Source organism: Brienomyrus brachyistius, chromosome 18, assembly GCF_023856365.1.
Source record: "Brienomyrus brachyistius isolate T26 chromosome 18, BBRACH_0.4, whole genome shotgun sequence".
Classification (NCBI taxonomy): Eukaryota; Metazoa; Chordata; class Actinopteri; order Osteoglossiformes; family Mormyridae; genus Brienomyrus; species Brienomyrus brachyistius.
In genome coordinates this window covers 22,158,099-22,177,164 of record NC_064550.1, presented here as the reverse complement: position 1 = coordinate 22,177,164, position 19,066 = coordinate 22,158,099, and the positions used below count along the sequence as shown (strand labels likewise).

At 46.0% G+C, this 19,066-nt stretch overlaps 2 protein-coding genes across 3 annotated transcripts; both read right to left on the bottom strand.

Annotated features, from left to right (window-relative positions):
* Positions 1 to 2,065: 2,065 nt before the first annotated feature.
* Positions 2,066 to 14,764, bottom strand: dhx35 (DEAH-box helicase 35). 2 transcript variants are annotated; one of them, XM_048982671.1, is made up of 22 exons: positions 14,628 to 14,764; positions 13,679 to 13,841; positions 12,046 to 12,173; positions 11,629 to 11,721; positions 10,797 to 10,874; positions 10,528 to 10,632; positions 10,375 to 10,436; positions 10,106 to 10,175; positions 9,959 to 10,018; positions 9,381 to 9,493; positions 9,106 to 9,202; positions 8,686 to 8,844; positions 8,376 to 8,586; positions 7,906 to 8,030; positions 7,703 to 7,757; positions 5,886 to 6,076; positions 4,548 to 4,625; positions 4,324 to 4,453; positions 4,152 to 4,233; positions 3,980 to 4,051; positions 3,765 to 3,876; positions 2,066 to 3,492 (listed from the first exon to the last, which is right to left on the bottom strand). In XM_048982671.1, the coding sequence occupies exons 2-22, from the start codon at positions 13,716 to 13,718 to the stop codon at positions 3,454 to 3,456; spliced, it is 2,100 nt and encodes a 699-aa protein (XP_048838628.1). In that variant the 5' UTR covers positions 13,719 to 13,841; positions 14,628 to 14,764; the 3' UTR covers positions 2,066 to 3,453. The 2 variants fall into 2 exon arrangements, with proteins under 2 accessions (XP_048838628.1, XP_048838629.1); XM_048982672.1 differs by having other exon boundaries at positions 13,679 to 13,844; positions 14,628 to 14,743.
* Positions 14,418 to 18,091, bottom strand: LOC125712529 (protein FAM83D-like). Its single transcript, XM_048982682.1, has 4 exons — positions 17,594 to 18,091; positions 17,162 to 17,329; positions 16,629 to 16,753; positions 14,418 to 15,473 (listed from the first exon to the last, which is right to left on the bottom strand). Exons 1-4 carry the CDS (start codon positions 18,089 to 18,091, stop codon positions 14,696 to 14,698), a joined length of 1,569 nt encoding a protein of 522 aa, XP_048838639.1. The 3' UTR covers positions 14,418 to 14,695.
* Positions 18,092 to 19,066: the final 975 nt, after the last annotated feature.

The window sequence follows — 19,066 nt, the reverse complement described above, 5'->3', positions numbered from 1 at the left end:
ACGGATTAAAACAAATACCTAACAAATTAAGTAAAGACCTATTCTAAGTAGGGTACAAATGAAACCAAATTGGGTCAACTGATAAATCTTTAATTGCTGTGGTTTCGCTTCTCGCGTTAATGAAAACATAACAGAATTTCACAAAATATTTGGCCTATTCTCCTAGAAAAGCTCGGCCCGTTATCTGGGGAGAGTAACTGACACCAGGGCCGGCCAACATTATATGCCGCATAGGCGAGTGCCTAGGGCGCCAACTTCTGAGTGGGCGCCGACTTGCCAGCCAATTTAACTTTGCCTCGGACGGTGATGTTAGCTTACGTGCAGATGAGTGGAGGTGGGGGACCTCGGCTGCACCAGACCTGCGCTCTTATTTTTAAACATCCTCTAAAATGCTTTTTTTTTTAGGTTAGGCTGCTTTGCGTGCAGTGTCTTTGCTGACGACCACATCGATTTGAAAGGACAGCACTGAGACGTATAGATGAAAATCGACTAAATATTTTAATTTAGATTTTTTTTGTAACTTTTTGTCTTTTACAAAATGGTTAACATTTTATTGCTCGCAATAGTTTTACATTGGCAACAAAAAACTCATATTAAAAAGGGCTTATATATCTTAGTTAACACTAATGCTTTTAAAATGGAAATAATGATTTCATGCGGAAAATTGTCTTACATTTAGAAGTACCAATTAGTTGTATTTGACAATAATCTTTATTAAGAACTCAACCGGTACATTGCAGGCGGTTTAACGTGAACTAACTCACACGGCACGCAATGTTAAACCAATGCTTTTCAACACGTCAGACGGAATGTCGGTTAATACGTGGCTTCGCGTTTTCGGTATATTCTCTGCTAAAACCAAAAAGTGACAAATGTGAAAGGTGAAGTTTAAACGTTTTCCCTGTATTGCACGTGGTTCAATGGTCAGCCTCAATTAGTTAACTAGTCAGAAGCTTAAGGTGAGCTTCAATTTGGCATCTAGGGTCCATGTCCAGTGCAGGGACATGGCATCTTTGATATTGGGGCTTCTTCAGGCTTAGAGTGATAAATTTATCTATCCATCCATCCATCCATCCATCCGGGGGGGGGGGGGAGACTGATGATATACAAAATATTATGCCTATGTACACACCTAAAGAAAGCTTAATTGACATAATTGTCACAGGTCTTTCGTAAAGTCAATGTCGGCAGGCAGTGTGTCCAGGGCTGTGCTCCAGGGACATTTTGATTTTGATTTTTCAGTTCATGCAAATAATTTTGAATTTCCGGCGTTTCAGTGTACCTGTAAAACCATGAAGGAAGTGAGCGCATCAGAAAAAAATTTAATCAGTGGACAAAAATAAACTGTGAATAAAAGGTGTGAGTTCTGGTCTTCGAAAATGGCACCAAGTCAACGCTCTTGGAAGGGCATCAACAAGCCAGAGTTGGTTTATTTTTTTTGGCACAGCTATGGTCTGCATTTGACCTAAATGACAAAGAAAATCTTAAAAAAAAATGATTTAAACTTGGGACTTCTTTCAGTGCTGAAGTAGTACATTGTATCTGTCAGTCGTCATTAAAACATATTTACATGAACCTGACAGAAGTCTTTTGAAACGTGTGTCAGACTAATTACATTTCTTTGCGGTTGTTTCCACACAGATCTTCTGTCCTTAGGATTACGGCACCATAATTTGCTGACAAAGTTTGACAAGATGTCATTTGCTGATAATGGCATCCTGACAAGCAGCTTTTTTCCTCAGAAGGGGAAATCCCCAGATTGTAAGTGGAACTGGAGTGATGTCAGTATCTTTGGGCAAAGTACATGTAGAGTTTCTCTGCGGAGACACAGACAAAATAACAACGCTTTCAAATTATATGTTTATGAATGATTTAAGAGTCAAGCAAACCAATTTCAACCATTAAGACTTTTTTGTTCCAAGTGCATATTTTTTCATATTTATACACACACACACACACACACACACACACACACACACACACACACACACAAACGTTTTGGTTGTTTTCTCTCAATTTGCAACAGCCTTACAACTCTAGAACACACGAGACATCAATTCTGAAGAATAGATCATCAAGCACTTTAATGTACTGGTATCTCACTTCTTTATTTCAGGATGTTCTGGACAGACCTTGGGAGATGAGCCTTACAGAACAGGAACTTCATAACTTGAGCTACATTTAGGCTGAGTACAGGTTAAATAAGATACATATACTTCTTGCAGTCGACTAGGTTAATAAACTAGAGTTGTTCAATAGTTATAATCAGAGTTTTACTTATCATGCAAGAGCATTGGACTGTATATTTATTTAGCGGCTTTGTTTGTCATTTTCCTTAGTACTCCTGTGTATTTAACAACAGTTAAATCTAGCCTAATATAGGACAACAATCAATATACAACCATGCGAGCATTTATCAATAAAGTTATAACAGTAACCTTACTGAAATGAAAGCAGGTTTTAGTGGAATACAACACTCTTATATTTGCTCTCAGAAACCTGTCACTCAAGGCTACATTCTTCCTGGAAGCTTTGTAATCCACCCACACACAAAGGTTGTCCATATAACAACTAAGAAAGTTAACAGGTTAAAAATCAATGGATCACATAACATGTGGTGAACACGGTGAAAAAAAGCAACAAATTATGGCTTATTTCTGTTCCACGGGTATATAAGAATGTAACAGTGATACATTTCACAGTGTTTACACATTCCACCTATTAAAATCGCAAGTATGGTTCAATTAAATTTGGCACATAATGGTTAAAGGCCTCAGAATTTAAGCTAAGGGACGACGAGGACCAGAACTTGCCCAGCAGAAAAAAGAAATCCTAATTTAATGGTTTCGGAACAGAAAGCATTGGCTCACAGTTTGCTCAGCTTCCGTTAAAATAAGTTCTCCTGTTGTCTAACTTCTCGGATTTTGATGCTAGGCGGCAGGAAACCTGAGGTCACAGGTGCAGATTCTCAAGCCCAAGCTGTCGAACCTCGTGTGTGTGTGTGTGTGTGTTTGTTTAAAGAAATGATTACATGAGAGAACCCTCCCATTCTCGCTGTGCATACCTTGCTGTCCCGCAACTCAAAAAAACAAAATAATAATAATAATACAAAATTAAAAATAAATACAAAGCTTGGCATTTGGCTGACGCAGAGGGCTCCCTCGGTCAGATCCGAACCCGCCCCGTCTCTATATACAGGTGTGCGGGGGGGTGAGGAAATAAATAAACACCTACACCTCTATCTAAACACAGATGGAGCACAGTGTTGGTGGAGCTTGTCCCCCTCTCCTCCGCACGCCTGCTGCCCCCATACCGGTTATTCCCTCCGCTCCGCTCTTCGGTGCGTGTTGCCCGAACGCTGAAGGCAGAGCCAACTACCCATCTACCTGCCCCCGCAGGCGCGGCCCGCGGCCAGGGCAGCTGTGTGGGGGCAGCGGGCTGCGGCACCCCCGCTCAGATGACCTTGGCTCTTTTGCTGCCCAGCGACCCGTGCTGGGAGAACACAGAGAGCGAGGCAGTGAGTGAGCGTGGAGCTCGATTCGGGAACATGTCGTCCACCCCCCCCCCTCATCCCCCCTCCTCCCTCCCCCATAGCAGCTGTACCACACATCGGTCAGCTCTCCTCCGATCCATCGTCCTAAGACATTGAGGCGTTTGTGCTATAAGAATGTCGGTTTTCCTTTAACGGTGGAAGAGTCACCCATCGCACTCCGGCGAGCGCATTATCAGAGAGTTGTTTGTTTTTTCCGCGCCGACCCCCCTACCTTGGCCTGCTTGTAAAAGTGAGGTGCCAGCTCCACCAACCAGGAGGACTCCACCGCGGTCACATCACGCATGAAGTACTTGGAAGTCTGCACCACTTCATTGTAGACCACCCTGAGTGGGAATGGGCGAGGCGTGAGCAGACACAGAGTGCCGTGCGGCAGAGGTCGAGCTCATCCCCCAGTCTTGCGAGAACCACAAGTGCGAGGCGACTTACCATTTCGGGGGCTTTTCGGCATAAAGAACTGAGCTGGGGTGGATGTGGAGCTCCCGGTCGTCCCGCAGCGTCCTGGGGCAGAGAGAGACCAAGGTCAAGAACCACAGGTACTTCAGCCCATGAGACACCGGACTGCAGCGGTTCGAAAGCCTACAGGGAGTCGGGACCTCACCTGTATGATCCGGAATGGTGCAGTCGGGCGGCATTGGCGAAGAATCCCGAAACGATGCATCTTAGGATGACATCAGGGTCACCTGGATGGGGGACAGGGTGTGATGATAGGGTGCAAACCACCAGGACCTTAGAGATCAGCTGATACCAAGCTGGGGAAATGCAACACCCACCTTCACTGGAGGTGCGAGGAACCTTGAACTTATTCATGAGTCGCCGTAGCTGCTCACGGACCGTTACTGCCCGGAGCAGACCTTTGTAGTTAAGAAAATGCTCTTGGCACCACTGGGAGCTCTTCAGGTGCTGGGGGGGGGGGCAGGGGTCCAAAGCAGAACTTGTAAGAACTTAGTAGGTAGTTTGACAGATAATGTAGTTCCTCAAGGGTGACTTGTCTCACCTTGATGAAGGCCTCGTAGACATTCAGCATGGTGAGGTGGTCTCCTTCGGCAACAGCAAACTTCCTATGTTCTCGTGCCTGCGGGGAGCAAATAAGCACGGGCGCGAAGATGAAAACGATGAGGGTAAACGATCTGGATGGATATCTACTCCCCTCCGAGAAAGAGGGATGGAGACAAGCTTCAGGAAACCAGCAGTGATGGCGCTGATTTCCACGACAGAATGGTTGACGGCAAGACATTCATTGTGCGTCATGATCTGAAACGTCTACATTGAGAGATCCTTAGATCCCGTACATTTCAGCCGTGTAAAACATATCCCAGCATGCACTGGGCATCTGCCAAATTCACTGCTGCCTGTCATCACTTAATCCTTGCCCCACTGAAGACTTACAGATGGGAGAACAAATTCATGACCATAAAGCATCTTTTCAGAAGATGTCTAATTTAGAGTCAACCTACAGCCTCCATCGGTGTTGGACACACCTACCTGCTGGTTAAGGCCATCAGATCGGGGGATTTCTGGCTCAGTTTTTGGCTTGACTATTACTGGGAGGAAATTTCAGGCAACAGAGACTTTCACATGAGACCGTTCTCTGACCGCATGTGTAAAAACGGCAAAAGCAAACACAAACCGAGCGTAGAACGAGACGCAGGCGAGAGTGAGCAAGCCGAGGCGAGAGAGGAAGAGGTTTTCTTGCCTTTGCAAGGTTGCTTGCCACTTTTACATAGTTCAGAGAGAGGTAGAGAGGAGGTGCTGTTGGTGTAGGAGAGAGTGAAAGAGGAGGGAAGACCATCGCCTGCCCGCGCTCTGGAGAGGCGGAGTCTACACTGATGAAAAATGGGGCTTCCCAGCAAAGAGAGACATTTCCATTTGTGAAACTGGACATGCGACCCACAAGTACTCAATGAACAGCCCACAGATTAGCAAACCCATTTACAGCAGGGTCAAAAAAAAAAATACCCAATTGTGCCATACTGCAGCGATTACATCATCGTGACTAATGTTGGCTAATGTTGCAATGACAGCATGGAATCGATAATTCTCCGTGTAATATCCTGCAATGCCAACTGGCCACATGCGGTTCTGGGATTGACTACCTGCATAGCCTCAAACACAGCAGCTCTATGCTATATTTATGATCCTATATTTATTCGTAATTAATGTGTAATCGTTTTTTTTTTTTTTTTTTTAAATCACATCTTTTTGGTATGGGGTGGAACCTTCTAGAATCTTCAGTCCTGACATGCACGTGCGAGCACCCAGCCGCCGTCCAGGGCCTCCCACCGGCCAGGGCCTCCCACCCAGGACTGTGCCGGAAAAAATGGCCAAAACTCACAGCTGCTTTCTTCTGATTGGGCGGTGAGACGAAGATGTTCTGGATCTGCATCATGGCTGCGATGGTCACGATCTCCTTGGAACATCCGAAGTTGCCCGACTCTAGCAGCATCTTGGCGAACATGGGCCCCAGGGGGAACTCGGCCATGTGCACGCCCATGGGGTCAGTCAGACGCCCGTACTGGTCCAGGCCTGCAGACAGAACGTAGCGTCCTTCAAGAAAACGGGCCCTCAGGGGTAAAGCTAACGGCAGCTGATGTCAGCTAATAAACACAAAGAACATCAGCACAGTGGACCAGGGACGTTTCGCGGCTCAGTAGTTTAGGACGCTTTGCTTGAGATCGGAAGGTCGTCGGCTCAAATCCTAGAGTCAGCAGAGTGATGCAACTGCTGACTCCCTGAGCAAGGCCCCTAACCCCGAGTTGCTTTAGGGACTGCCTGACCCTGCATTCTCAAATACGCCAAGGTTAGGACGTAAATGCACCAAACCGTCAAGGAGAACCAAGTTACTGCTCCAGGTACGCCTCAACTCAAAACTAATCGCACTTGCAACCCAACTGACCTACACATCACCCTTAAATTACTTTGAAGTCACAACAGGTCTGGTGTCACCCAACCAGTGGTGCCATAGCATGGCTCCCTCGTCTGCTGCTCTAGACAAAACGACGTCTGGTGCCTTTGTTTTCATCGCTCAGGCCGGCATACACATACGCAAACAACTGTCTGCAGTATTTAATACTGTATGATCAAAGGGAAAGTTCTGGTGGTAGGACATGCTTGTGCTTTATAACTTTATAATGTCCAACTTACGACTTGACTGTTGGAAACTAAAATTGTCATTAATCAAGGAGACATGCAGCAATGACCTCATCAATACAGCGCCTCTTACAGGCACAGGAACATTAGAGGCGGGATCTAAGCCATCAATGGTAAATGACACCCCCCACCAATTCTACACAGACAGCTGACCTTGAGAATTTGGCCTGCTTTTAGGAGAGAGTGGGTCTGGAACCAACGGGGCTTTTTCGTACGAAACTACCGCAGAAGCTTCCATTTCATTTGTTCTGTTCTCATCTGGATTGCAACCCAAATCAATTTTATTCATTGCATATTATTTATTTATCCATCCATCCATTTTCCAAACTGCTTATCCTACTGGGTCGCGGGGGGTCCGGAGCCTATCCCAGAAGCAATGGGCACGAGGCTGGGAACAACCCAGGATGGGGGGTCCAGCCCATCGCAGGGAACACTCACACACCATTCACTCACACATGCATTCCTACGGGCAATTTAGCAACTCCAGTTAGCCTCAGCATGTTTTTGGACTGTGGGGGGAAACCGGAGTACCCGGAGGAAACCCCACGACAACATGGGGAGAACATGCAAACTCCACACACATGTGACCCAGGCGGAGACTCGAACCCGGGTCCCAGAGGTGTGAGGCAACTGTGCTAACCTCTGCACCACCATGCGGCCCCATTATTTCTTTATGTTTTATCCAAATAGACATACAAGTTTTTTTGGGTGGGGGGGGGGTTTAAGGGCCTTTCTTAGAGATCAACAGTGAAATCACTCTTGCGATCTGGGGATTTGAACCAACAACCTTCCCGATTACAGGCGCAGCATCTTGACCCTCTGAGCCGCACATAGCCCCCCCCCCCACCCACAAGTGTCATTAACAAGCACCTTCCCAACCCTATCAACCGCAGTAACATCAATCTCAGACAGTATTCTCGCTGTTATACCCTGAGGCAAAACTGTTTAAAAGGCCACAATGCAAAAATAAATAAATAAATAGATAAATAAATCGATTCTTACCACCCAGTGCATAGAGAAGCTCCAGGGCTTGGACCATAGACTGTGCTGGCGGAGGCTGGAACACATAGGCAACCATCGAGACACAACCAATGGAACTGCAATGAATGTTGGAAGATCGGGACGAGGCGTCTGGTGGCAGGAGAATCACTGGGCCCGCAGGCAGGGTGACCCCAAGACCACATCTGGCTCCCACGGACACTCACTGAGAGGAAGCTGAAGCGGAGGACGTTGTCGATGCCCAGGGCTTTCAGCTGCAGGATCACTGGGGCCAGATTGGTGCGCTGCATCTCGGGGACTGTGGATGCAGGCAGCTTCTCGTAATCCTCCTCTGTGGAAGAGCAGAGTCGTGTGGGGAACACAACCCACAGCCATCCTCAACTCGAAACAGGTCCCGCTCCAACCCGAGAAGGGCAGAACCAGGGGCAGGGTTTTCGTTTCTGGGGCGCCACTGAGAAATTCCCTTCAGGGCCCCCCTTGCACAATTCAGATGTTTCAAAAACTAAACAAAATTAGCTAGTGAGTGGAGTCAGAAGACCGTACCTAGCCAGCTGGTTAGCAGAACATACTACTTCAGCATCTCCTAAATAAGGATCGAGTTTATTTCCTATTTCACGTAGTGCCTGAGTGTGTGTGGTTAGAGTGCCGGTAAACACTGTCGCTGGGAGGAACATACCTGTGTAGAGGCGGAAGCACTTTCCGGAACGGTAGCGCCCCCCTCTGCCGGCCCGTTGACTTGCAGAGGCCTTGGAAATGGGCATCACCACCAAAGACTCGATGGCCGTCTTTGGATTGTAGGCCCGTAGTTTGACGAATGCACAGTCGATGACAAAGACAATCCCATTGATGGTGATGGAGGTCTCGGCGATATTGGTCGCAACGATCACCTGGCCGAACACCCCAAGGCGTTAATTCAGCTAAATGTGGAAAACGGCAGCTTAACTTCTGGAAACAGGTTTGAAATCCAGAATTTTTTTGTAGTTTACCTTCCGTACAGTAGGAGGCACTCTCTCAAAGACCTTCATCTGCTCAGCATATGGCAAGCCGGCATACATGGGAAGGACACGTAGATGCTTCTTCATACCATAACGGGACAGGGACCGGGCCTGCTCCACTAACATGGACACTACTTTCTCTACCTCCTCCTGCAGGAAGATGAAGCGGAACCAACAAAAGACAGCTAATCAACCCCCACGCAACACAATGTCTACATTGACCCGATTTACTGATGTTTTCACCTGAGTGTTTCCACAACGTTTCTAGATGCATTTTTTCCATGGTAAACCATCTACTTTTCCAGGACGTAATGGATTCCTTATTATAAAAATATCCGTTTCATATAACTGCAAAATGCTTTCCCAACAGGATCGTGAGAAAAATTCTAGTTATATAGCTGGCAGGCCCACCTGTCCTGTGAGGAAGGCCAGGACGTCGCCATCATCCTCCGTTTCATGGATTTTCAACACAGTCTCCACTGTTGCCTTTACATAGTCAGGAACAGGACTGAAAAGAATCATTATTCAAAGTGAAATTCCAAAATGAAGTCAAACACAACGGCAACTTCCAATGCAAGGGTGGGCAAGTTTGTATAACAAGGGTTTCAAGGCATGATTAACGCACCGAGTCAAAATCATCACCATGGCAACCATCGATCACTCCGTGGGCGGGGGGTCTAGCGTACCTGACCGTGTAAAACACATCCACGGGGAACGTGCGTCCCTCCACCGTCAGGATCCCACAGGTGTCTTTGCTCGGGTCGCCCGTCTCGTTCAGGTTGAAGAACTCTTGGAATTTCTTTGGGAAGACAGAAGGCGCGACATGTGTGCATCAGGAAAGAGAGAAATGCAGTCATGTTATACATTATGCAGCGTGTTCCTGCAATGGACTGGCATCCCAACCAGGGCATTCCCCTGCATCTCCTGGGACAGGGTCCAGACTCACCACAGCCCAGTAACGAAAAACAGTAACGGATGATGGACGGATTGTACTGTGCGTGTCATCGTCCCAATTTAAACACTCAGCCAAAGATTATGTCATTTACCGTTATTCACGGTTCTGTTTTCCTTTGCCACGTTCTCACATTTTTAAGGGCTCCTCCAAATTAACTTGCTCCTTACAGGTCTTGCTTGACTTGACAAGCCTAACTTGGTTTATCCTGAGTTCGGCTGATTAATGGAGGGCCAGAGCAGGCTGGCGAGGCTACAGTGACCTAATAAACGGATCCGCTAGTCGCCGCGTCCACACGTAACGCCGGGGTACCTTGGCGTCGAGGGTGGCCGAGGCCACGATCAACCGAAGATCTCGCCGTTTCTTTTGAATCTGCGTGGTTCAAAGAGAAGACGTCGTTACACAGAGGTGGGGGTCAGACCACAGCACAGAGAGTGAGAGGAAGAGCCCACACATCACCTTCTTCAGCAGGCCGATGGCTATATCTGTGTACAGCGTCCTCTCGTGGGCCTCATCCAGCATCAGGACACTGGGCGGAGGGAAAGGCGGACTCACTCTTACCGTTTCCTGTTATCTATCATTGCGTGTGGTGTATTCAATCTCAATGGTGGATTGGCAGCAGGGCCCAAATGGACCAATCAAATTCCACGTACTTGGTAGCTCAGCCAATGAGGTCGATTTTGATATACGCTCAGCCAATAGAAAACCCTATGTGATGAAAAGGTTACCTGTACTTCTTCAGCAAGGGGTCGGCCATCATTTCCCGAATCAGCATTCCGTCTGTCAGAAACTGGAGGGAGGGCAGGGGGGGGTGATTACGGTTCATGGCTAAATTTGACGGCACCAATAGCACGGGTCATGACTTTCCGTGCTGTGTTTACCTTTATCCGGGTGGCATGGGGGTCAGAGCAGTCCTCGAATCGGATGCTGTAGCCCACCTCATGGCCCAGAAGGGCGCCCCGCTCCTCTGCTACTCGACTCGAAATCTGGGACGGTACGATAGAAGGAGAGAATGTGACCAACCGGTGAGTGTCAAATGGACCATTCCTGGAGTGTGTTGTTGGTGGGAGGTGGGGAGGGGGGTCCTATGTTTATTAATAGGTAGCGGGACGGAAATAGCCAGAGAATAGAGAGAAAGCGGGATGCTCACTGAAATAGCTGCCACCCTGCGAGGCTGGGTCACCCCAATCACCTTCCCCTCTGCTGCCCATCCGGCCTCTAGCAGATACTGAGAGAGAGAGAGAGAGAGAGAGAGAGAGAGAGATGACACACTGAAGGAGAGGCACAGCACAGGCCCCCGGGGCCGATTCTTTCAGAGCACAGTTCTCCGATCCGCTTTTCTAAAAATAAACATATACATTAGCATCAGTGGTGTCAGCCCTACCCGCTTCATGACACCGAGGTCACAAGCCGGTGCTGAAAAAACAAGCTGTGAGGATTCAGTACAGTTTGTATGAAAGGACAGGAATAGCGAGTAAATAATATAGTAAATAATACATAAACAAATACGTCAGCAATAGGGGACACTAATAACACTCATGCATTGATTGAGAACAGGGTTACAAAATTCTGGCAATTTTCCCATTAATTCCCATATATTCCCATTAATTCCCATGGAAAGCTTCCAACTTCGAATATTTCCAAAATTCCTCAGCTTAACTTCCCATGGATTGGAAGGTCTCAGGAAAGTTTCTGAAAAATTTCCGCCTACATTCACAACTATAATTGTGGGTGTAGAAAAAAAAATAAATGAAACTAAATAATCACAACAAGATACAAGGCATGCTACAGAAATACTAATTAATTAGGTAAACACCAAATACCATCATTTAGGGTTAATTTTTGCACGTGGAAGATATGACTGAGGTCTCAAGCATCTTTCCGGAGACAGGAAGCCGTACAAATCCAAGGCGTTGTTTCAGCATAAGGCTGTACCTTACCGGATCAGCCACTAGGGGGCACCATCCGAGCCGCATACCCACCTGGGGAATCTGAGTGCTTTTCCCACATCCCGTCTCTCCCACAATCACCACCGTCTGGTAGCTTTCAACCAGGTACAGGATATGATTTCTGTGCTGGAATGGGAAACGGTTTCGGGGAACAGAGTTCAACAGAAAGGCATCGATAACAGAAGCATAATGTACCAAAACATATACAGTAATAAGCATAGAGCGCCAAAGGCGTAACTTCAAGTCGAATATTAGGGGTCTCTACCCATTAGGGGGCGGTACTGACCAGTTTTAATTATTTGGGGGGGGGGGGGGGGGGTACCACCCACCATAATTTACACCCCTGCAAATCACTAATACATCATTTATTGCTGGGAAATAGTGCACCTCTGTGCACCATTATCAAAGACAGGCCACACTGCACTTCCCAGTGACGTCACAGTTCAGTACCTTGAAGACTGGCAGTTTCTGTCTCTGCTTCTCGATAGACAGTGTGTTGTGGGGGTTATAGATAACAGGACAGCTGATGGTCTCGGTGGTCAGATCCCTCTCTTCAGACACGCCAGGGCTGTCTGACCCTGATGGGGTAATATTTGTCAGCATTGTCAAAGCAGAACTTTATACCAGTATTGATATTTTTAGCATTTTACTGTTATATACCATCCTGTTCTACAGAGACACTCAGACACAGAGATAAAGTTCGGGCTTCTGTCCCAGAATCAGCCATTTACTCAGCTCCCTGGAAGCACTTTTTGGGCTTAGCTCAAGAGGCCAATGCTGCAATAACTATGTTGCTAGCCAGGGGATTCGAACCAGCAACCTCCTGGACACAGGTACATATTGCTGACTCACAGAGTCAACACAATCCGAAGTGACCCACAAGTATCTGGAGAATAGTATGAAGTCCCATGCCTGAATCCTGCTGTGTTATATCCTTAAGTGGTTTTACTATAGAACATTTCACATTTAAAAAAAAAAAGGTGTCATTTCCACTGTCCAAGTCTCGGACGTAACTTGGGACTCTTTTGTGTTGCAAGCTGGTTTGTGTCTTGGGGGAGAAACTGACTCCAGCTAATCTCTAATCCTACCAGTTAGCAGGCTTTCATAATTCATTAAATTATTTAAACGAGTTTTAGGATTAAAATGCAGGCGCCTTAACTGCTTGCGGATTAGCGAGAACAACCTTGTCGAGCCTCAATGTCGTCCTCTATTTCCTCGGTTAATGGATCAATAACCAGACCAAAACGCGTCAGCTCTCATACCCACCAAAAATAAAAAGCAAACCGAGTGCTGCTGAAAGAAGTTAGATCCCGCTAAAACCCTTCAGTAATTTAAGATAACAGCGTTCTATCATAAATGGGAAAATGTATCTAATGGCGATTTTAGCCTAATTAGGAACATGGTAAACAAATTACCTTATGGTATTAAACTCCACACGTAAATCACATTTCCACACATAATACTATTTCAGTTATTTTCCATATTATAGCACATTATCAGCACGGTTTGCATGTGATTTTTCCTGTTTACGTTCAGAGTTGAATTAATGACCATGACGCAATGGAAGTATCTGTTCCAAGACGGAAGAGAGAAGCCAACAGAAAGAGGTCGCGGTTGATCGCGATTTCAGGAACTTCTGCAAAGCCTTGACAACCTCGATCGGATGCTGGATACATGACATGTTTACTAGAAACTGTAGATGTGACGTTTATGATCTCATCGATGTCCTACACGATCGCTAAGCACCAAGAGGGCAGCCGCCTACCGGCAATCCGATCCGTTTATCTGTCTTGAGCTGTATTTTAACATATCAGTACAATACAGTTTACTTGGCTATGAACATGTATATAGCAGGAAAATCCTTTTATTTTCGGTTCACTTTTTTTTCAGTTTTTGCGGACGATTTCGCAAACAAACAGAATGTCTGCCGGTCTCACCTGGCACGTTGCAACGCGCTTCTTTAAAACATTTGCCTGAGACATTTCCGTATAAAAGGCGAGATGAATGCACTGTGCGCAGGTTTACATGCATAAGAAACTGCATTTCAATCACACTGGGGAGCAGCGCGCGTTGAGATTCTTACCGGGTTTCCAGAATTTCATGGAGGGAAGGGGCGCCGCCATCTTTGGTCGCAGGTCATAATAGAAACTTTATTGAAGGGGATGGTGAGAGACAGGCTGCGGAGTGCTGGACGGTAGGGGGCGCTGTCCGCCTGGGGGAGACTGCATGCGTGTCCGTGTGTCAGACTGCTGGAGCACATGGGTTCAGGAGGAAAAATGATATACATACATGAAATATTATTCCTAAACTAATAATAATAATAATCTAAGGGGGAAATTCGAACATTAACTTGCTGAATTTTATTTGTTGGAAAATAAAAAGGAAACCCCATTTTAAATCAAAGAAAAGCACAAGAAAATTTATCTTGGAAAAATGGGCAATACATTTAAAGTGATGTCTAATTCTGGCATGTTTCGTTCTATTTAAATAGAATGATATTTAGGCGTAGGATGTTATTCATAAATTCTGGACTGGCATTAATACATGCAGAAATAAATTCAAAGAAATCAGTCTTGAGATCTAATGACTAGTCAACGCTCTAACACGTCAGTATGTTACAGTGAATTTTATAGCACATTTTTCCAGCATGGGGGTCATATAAAAATGCATATTAATAATTGATGTTTTACTGGCAATTTTTGTCTTTGCTTTCGATCAGGTTTAAACTCTACTGCACTTGTAACAAGCTCTATTAATGCAACCATATATAAAAGTGACTTCCAGAATAATTTGATGAAATTCAGAATAAATGTATGGCATAATTAAAAATAAAAATTTACAACATATTTTATTGTAATCCTAAAAAAGGACCAATTGCCTTAACATTTTCAAGCACAGAAATAATGTACATTTTAAAATTATGAAAAATTCAATGCTAACTGTAGCCTAAATACACGTTTACAAACTTCCACTGTACTTTACACACTTCCATTTCCCCTAAACATTTTTAATATAAATTATTTCACTTTAACCTTTTATACTTTGTCCATCGAGGCAGAGGAGTTCCCTGCATTTCCAGACCCTGACTGGCTCTATTCTCCTAGCCATCAGTGTCTTTCCGCTGTCGTGGGCTCAAGGGGAGCTTGATGAGCTGCGCCAGCTCCCGGCGATTGGACAGCAGCGTGACCATGTGATCCAGCTTGCAGCGAATCCTGGAGTAGCGGCGCCGGCGCTCCTTGGCCAGCTCCTGGAAGCAGTCCCTTGGGGCACCGCCGGGCGAGTGTCCAGACGGCGACCGCCCTCTCATGCTGGCGGTATAATAGGACCGAGGTTCTGTCATCGGTCCGCAGGAGGCAGGTACCTGTAGATCCGTCTGAGTGGCAGAGGTTGAGAGGTTCTGCCATGTGGGCCGGTCTGTCTGCGTCGCACCGTCCATCAAGGTAACACTGGTTTGACTGCAAACAAAATATGGGCTCTGGGAATTCACCGCCAGCAAGTCCACCACTGACTCCACGGTGTTCCCGTCAGAGGGAACAGCGGACACATGTTCCGGCCTATCTGCCACTATCGTGGACGTGTCGGACGAAGGACGGCCCTCACTGGCTCGTTTCGCTGCCTCAAGATCGCCCCCTGGCTGCCCATAGTGGTCCTCGCCCTCGGTCTCCAGTACAGGAACCTGGTGGGCCTCCTGCTTTAATGGGGACGTGACAGGCTGAAGATCCCCGGCACTGCTGGGCTGATTACCGGCCAGAGCCTGGGCACTGAGAGGCAAGGACTGGGCGTAGAGAATACGGAACTCCATGTCGAAATTCTCTGTAATCTGACCGGAGAGCTCGATCAGATTGCAGCTGTTGAGCTTGCCATCTGTCCAGTTGAATCTGATGAGGGAATGAAAAGCGTCAAATAACTAAATTAATATTGCTAAATTAAACACATTAACAAAAATGCACGTTTTAGATCTCCCTTTATGGTCACCTTATCATGCACTCTCATGCAGTAAAGAATGGAACAGCATTCCTCCCAGATCAAACAGCATAAAAAGATGAAAGAAAGAACACGCACGCACACAGCCCGTATCCATGGTGATCCGGGCCGCTTTTGGAGGGCATAGCACCATGAAAGACCTTTTATAGCAACACGTCTTTGATAGTGTGGTGAAGGATATAGTAGTATGCACTGTTAAATAAATTGTCTTTACAGAAGTGCAGATGCAAGTGAAAGACTGCATTTGTGGGCAGAAGTCAGTGGTTCAGTGGGGGGGTGAGGGACCAGGGAATGAAGTCATTTCGAAACCTGGTGGTCCTGGTATGGATACTACCTCTTCTTAAGTCAAGAAACTAAATCTGCTGGCTTTCAGACAGCTGTATAGCGAGTATTACCCTCATGGACAAGATATAGTCTGAAATGACAAAGTGTCCTAGGAGAAAGTCAAGGTTTTACTCAGTCCTCTACTTGTCTTTGTATAGCAGCTTCCTGCAAACAAACACAGAATCCCTCTCGCTTTCCCCCAGTAATACAGACCTCTCTGTCACCCAGTGATGCTGGTTCTCTCATAATACGGAAAGCTTTGCGTACAAGTGACAGGAAAGCCTTCCAATGAGGTCCAGTTTTCCAGAATAACCTACATTTCTCATGCCTGGGATTGACACTAAGTCCAGAATAGAAACATACCCTGTAGCTAAGACAGCTTTGGGACTGGCCAGCCGGCCTGGTCACTCAAAAGTTACACAAGTGCCTACCTGCTACCTCTGCTGAGCCAGAATTTGACCATGACAATCTATTGTCACCTCCATCATTTAATCATCTCACCAAAGCATTCTACATGCATCATTTCATTATTACAGTTAATTATTTTGTCTTTGGCCAACAATCATTTATAAAACCAAAACAGTTTAGAAATTGAAACTCCCCCACATTCTCCCCAGCGCAATCCGGTCCTAAATTCATTAAGTGACATTTCACAGATACTGGCCCCGGAACAGTGATTAGCAAACTGCCCATGCAGGTTATATAGTCAGACAGCACGCAGATACCTGTACGATCCCGTCGCCACTCTGTGTCCGTCGATCAGCATGAAGCGCTCGTTAGCTTTGCCCACAATCTTCGCTCCGGACCGCATTGAGTACGTCGCTCCTCTTACTGTACGCACCCGCATGTGCTTCATGGAATAGAAGAGTACGTGTTACAGTCTGTTTATAAATAAAATACACTTGCCCTGTTCATTCGGTTTTGTTCTGTCGTTCCTGCACGCCTATTGTATTTAAGGGGGAAAAGACGTTTGGGGAAAATAATTAAGCAAAACCAACATTTAACATGCTACATAAGCGCACGCACACACACACACACACACACACACACACACACACTATTAACTTAACTACACGTCCGTAGATTACAGATGGAAATCATAGTCAACGGTGGAAAACGATGCAATAACGAATTTCATCCGAAAAAGTATATTTTGACCCTAAATTAAACAACTTTTTTTTAAATTTTTGTCTAGATAATTAGGCAATCTGATAATAATTATTTTTTAGAGAAAGACAAAGGGGTCCACCGTCCCTACCTGTAGGCTGTCAAGGCAGAGGCTGAGATTTGTGCACATCTGCAGGAAGTAGGGCGCGCATGACTGGTCCAGGAGGATGTACACTGGGACCCGACGTCCCGTACACGCCTCTTTCAAATCTCCAAATATGTCTAGGTCGGTTAGGGAGTCTGTGACGATCGCGATCACCTGGAGTAGGGTCAGGGTCAGGGTCAGGCCGCCAAGCAAAAGCCACTGAGAGAGACTCCCATGAGCGATCATGGTTTAAATGTATTGGGTCTGGACACCAACCCAACACCATCAGTTAGGGTATTAAGCGAAGAGTAGTGACACTACCTGAAATCGAAGGGCTTGCATTTCATTAATAAGGTACGTTTTGTCTATTGAAAGAAAAATTCACTGCTTAATAATTAAGCATGTTAAAAGTTGCACGGAGCCGTGCTACAGCTGTACCTCTTTTGCGCTTCTAATCATGCACCTAACAGCCTCCTTGCAGCTGTAAATGCATTCGCCGTAGCTGGGCTGAAAGTGCGCGACGGCTCGGGTAACTCCCCGGGAAGCGCTGGACCTGAAGGCGGGCCAGCCCAGCTCCAGCTCCGGAGGATCTACGTCCGAGACGTCGGGGAAGTAGGTGACCGAAGAGCAGTTCATTGAGCTGCTGACGGATTGCTCCAGGCAGGCGTCATCCCCGCTTAAAGACACGCGCTTAGGCACCACGGCGGACTGCCAGACTCGCCGTATCTCGTCATCGGAGAGGAAACTGGGGATTCCCTCTTTTTTCAAGAACGACAAATACGATTCCTTGCCTCCCGAAACCAGCTCCTCCAAAGCAAGCCGATGTCTCTCATTATACAAATCCTGAAGTTGCGCGTCCTTTCCGCTGCGCGTTTGCCTCAAAGCGGGCAGATCATCCAAGCACTGCGATAGCACCATCCCCGAAGTTCGCAGCATCCACCGGTTTAGTGTTTCCTCAAACGCGATACAATGTTTAAATTTTAAACTTAAACCCCACGGAAAGTACACCCACTGCTGACGGCATAGGTCGAGCCGGGGAAAAGTCTGTAATCAGACCTTGTTACGTTTCCGTTCCTCAACTGAATGACAACCTGGACGCTCACTGGCGCCGGTTAACATGCCGGGCTGATTTAAATGTATAATGGTGCAATAGCTGCACTCTCCAGCCTACATTGAATGTGACAGACGGAAAGTGGCCGCACCAGCTGCATGTGATGATCGGTGCTTGCGCAGTGGCTGTTAAGCTGTTATAGTTAATAAGGATACTTTTGAGATGCATTTGTACCGAGGTTAATACAAATAAGTGTGTATTTACCAAACATTTACGCCACTGAAAATGTGTACTTTTTTCCTTGAAGGAACAAAATATTGAAAACACATTTAATGCGTTTTCATTCGCATTTTGAAGTATTGAAATATGATTAATCGGTTTCTTGGTGAGATTGTTGTTTTCTAACTACTCAGTGTTATCGGCACAATTCCTGAAGTCACCTGGTTTTGAAATTCATTTTATTAAGCACCACCTTAAAACTTTAAAAAGCGCGAAGTAGGCGTCGCTGGACAGGGGCATTCGGGGCTAAACCGAACGAGAAAACCGGGGATAAACCCCGGATGTCGTAACCTAGCAACGCCCAACTTCATTGGGCAACACATCAGGAGTTGTATAACGAAATATTTTATATTAATGAGAAGTTTAAACAACTAAAAACAAATGACTTAAAACAAAATAAAATCTTTTCGTGCATAATTGCTGTAAAACATTATACAAAAGAGTAATAAGTGAATAGTAATTTAATTATTTGCCATGATCCCATTTCCTTATTCGTTTGTATAACCATTGGCCATGAATTCTTTCCAAGTCAGCTTATGTAACAGATAGAGTTGTTTAATTTAGGGTAAAAGTGCCAGACG

What these genes read in the sequence shown, in the direction of transcription:
- dhx35 (XM_048982671.1), bottom strand. Translation starts at nt 13,718, where the DNA reads ATGGCGGCGCCCCTTCCCTCCATGAAATTCTGGAAACCCG. An exon ending in GCTTCTCTATGCACTGGGTG is followed by an intron (nt 6,077 to 7,702) that starts GTAAGAATCGAT and finishes TTCTGTCTGCAG; the next exon opens with GCCTGGACCAGTACGGGCGT. An exon ending in TCCTCGCACCTCCAGTGAAG is followed by an intron (nt 4,234 to 4,323) that starts GTGGGTGTTGCA and finishes TCCCCCATCCAG; the next exon opens with GTGACCCTGATGTCATCCTA.
- LOC125712529 (XM_048982682.1), bottom strand. Translation starts at nt 18,091, where the DNA reads ATGCTGCGAACTTCGGGGATGGTGCTATCGCAGTGCTTGGATGATCTG. An exon ending in TGATTAGAAGCGCAAAAGAG is followed by an intron (nt 17,330 to 17,593) that starts GTACAGCTGTAG and finishes ACCCTACTCCAG; the next exon opens with GTGATCGCGATCGTCACAGA. An exon ending in TCTGCCTTGACAGCCTACAG is followed by an intron (nt 16,754 to 17,161) that starts GTAGGGACGGTG and finishes TATTCCATGAAG; the next exon opens with CACATGCGGGTGCGTACAGT.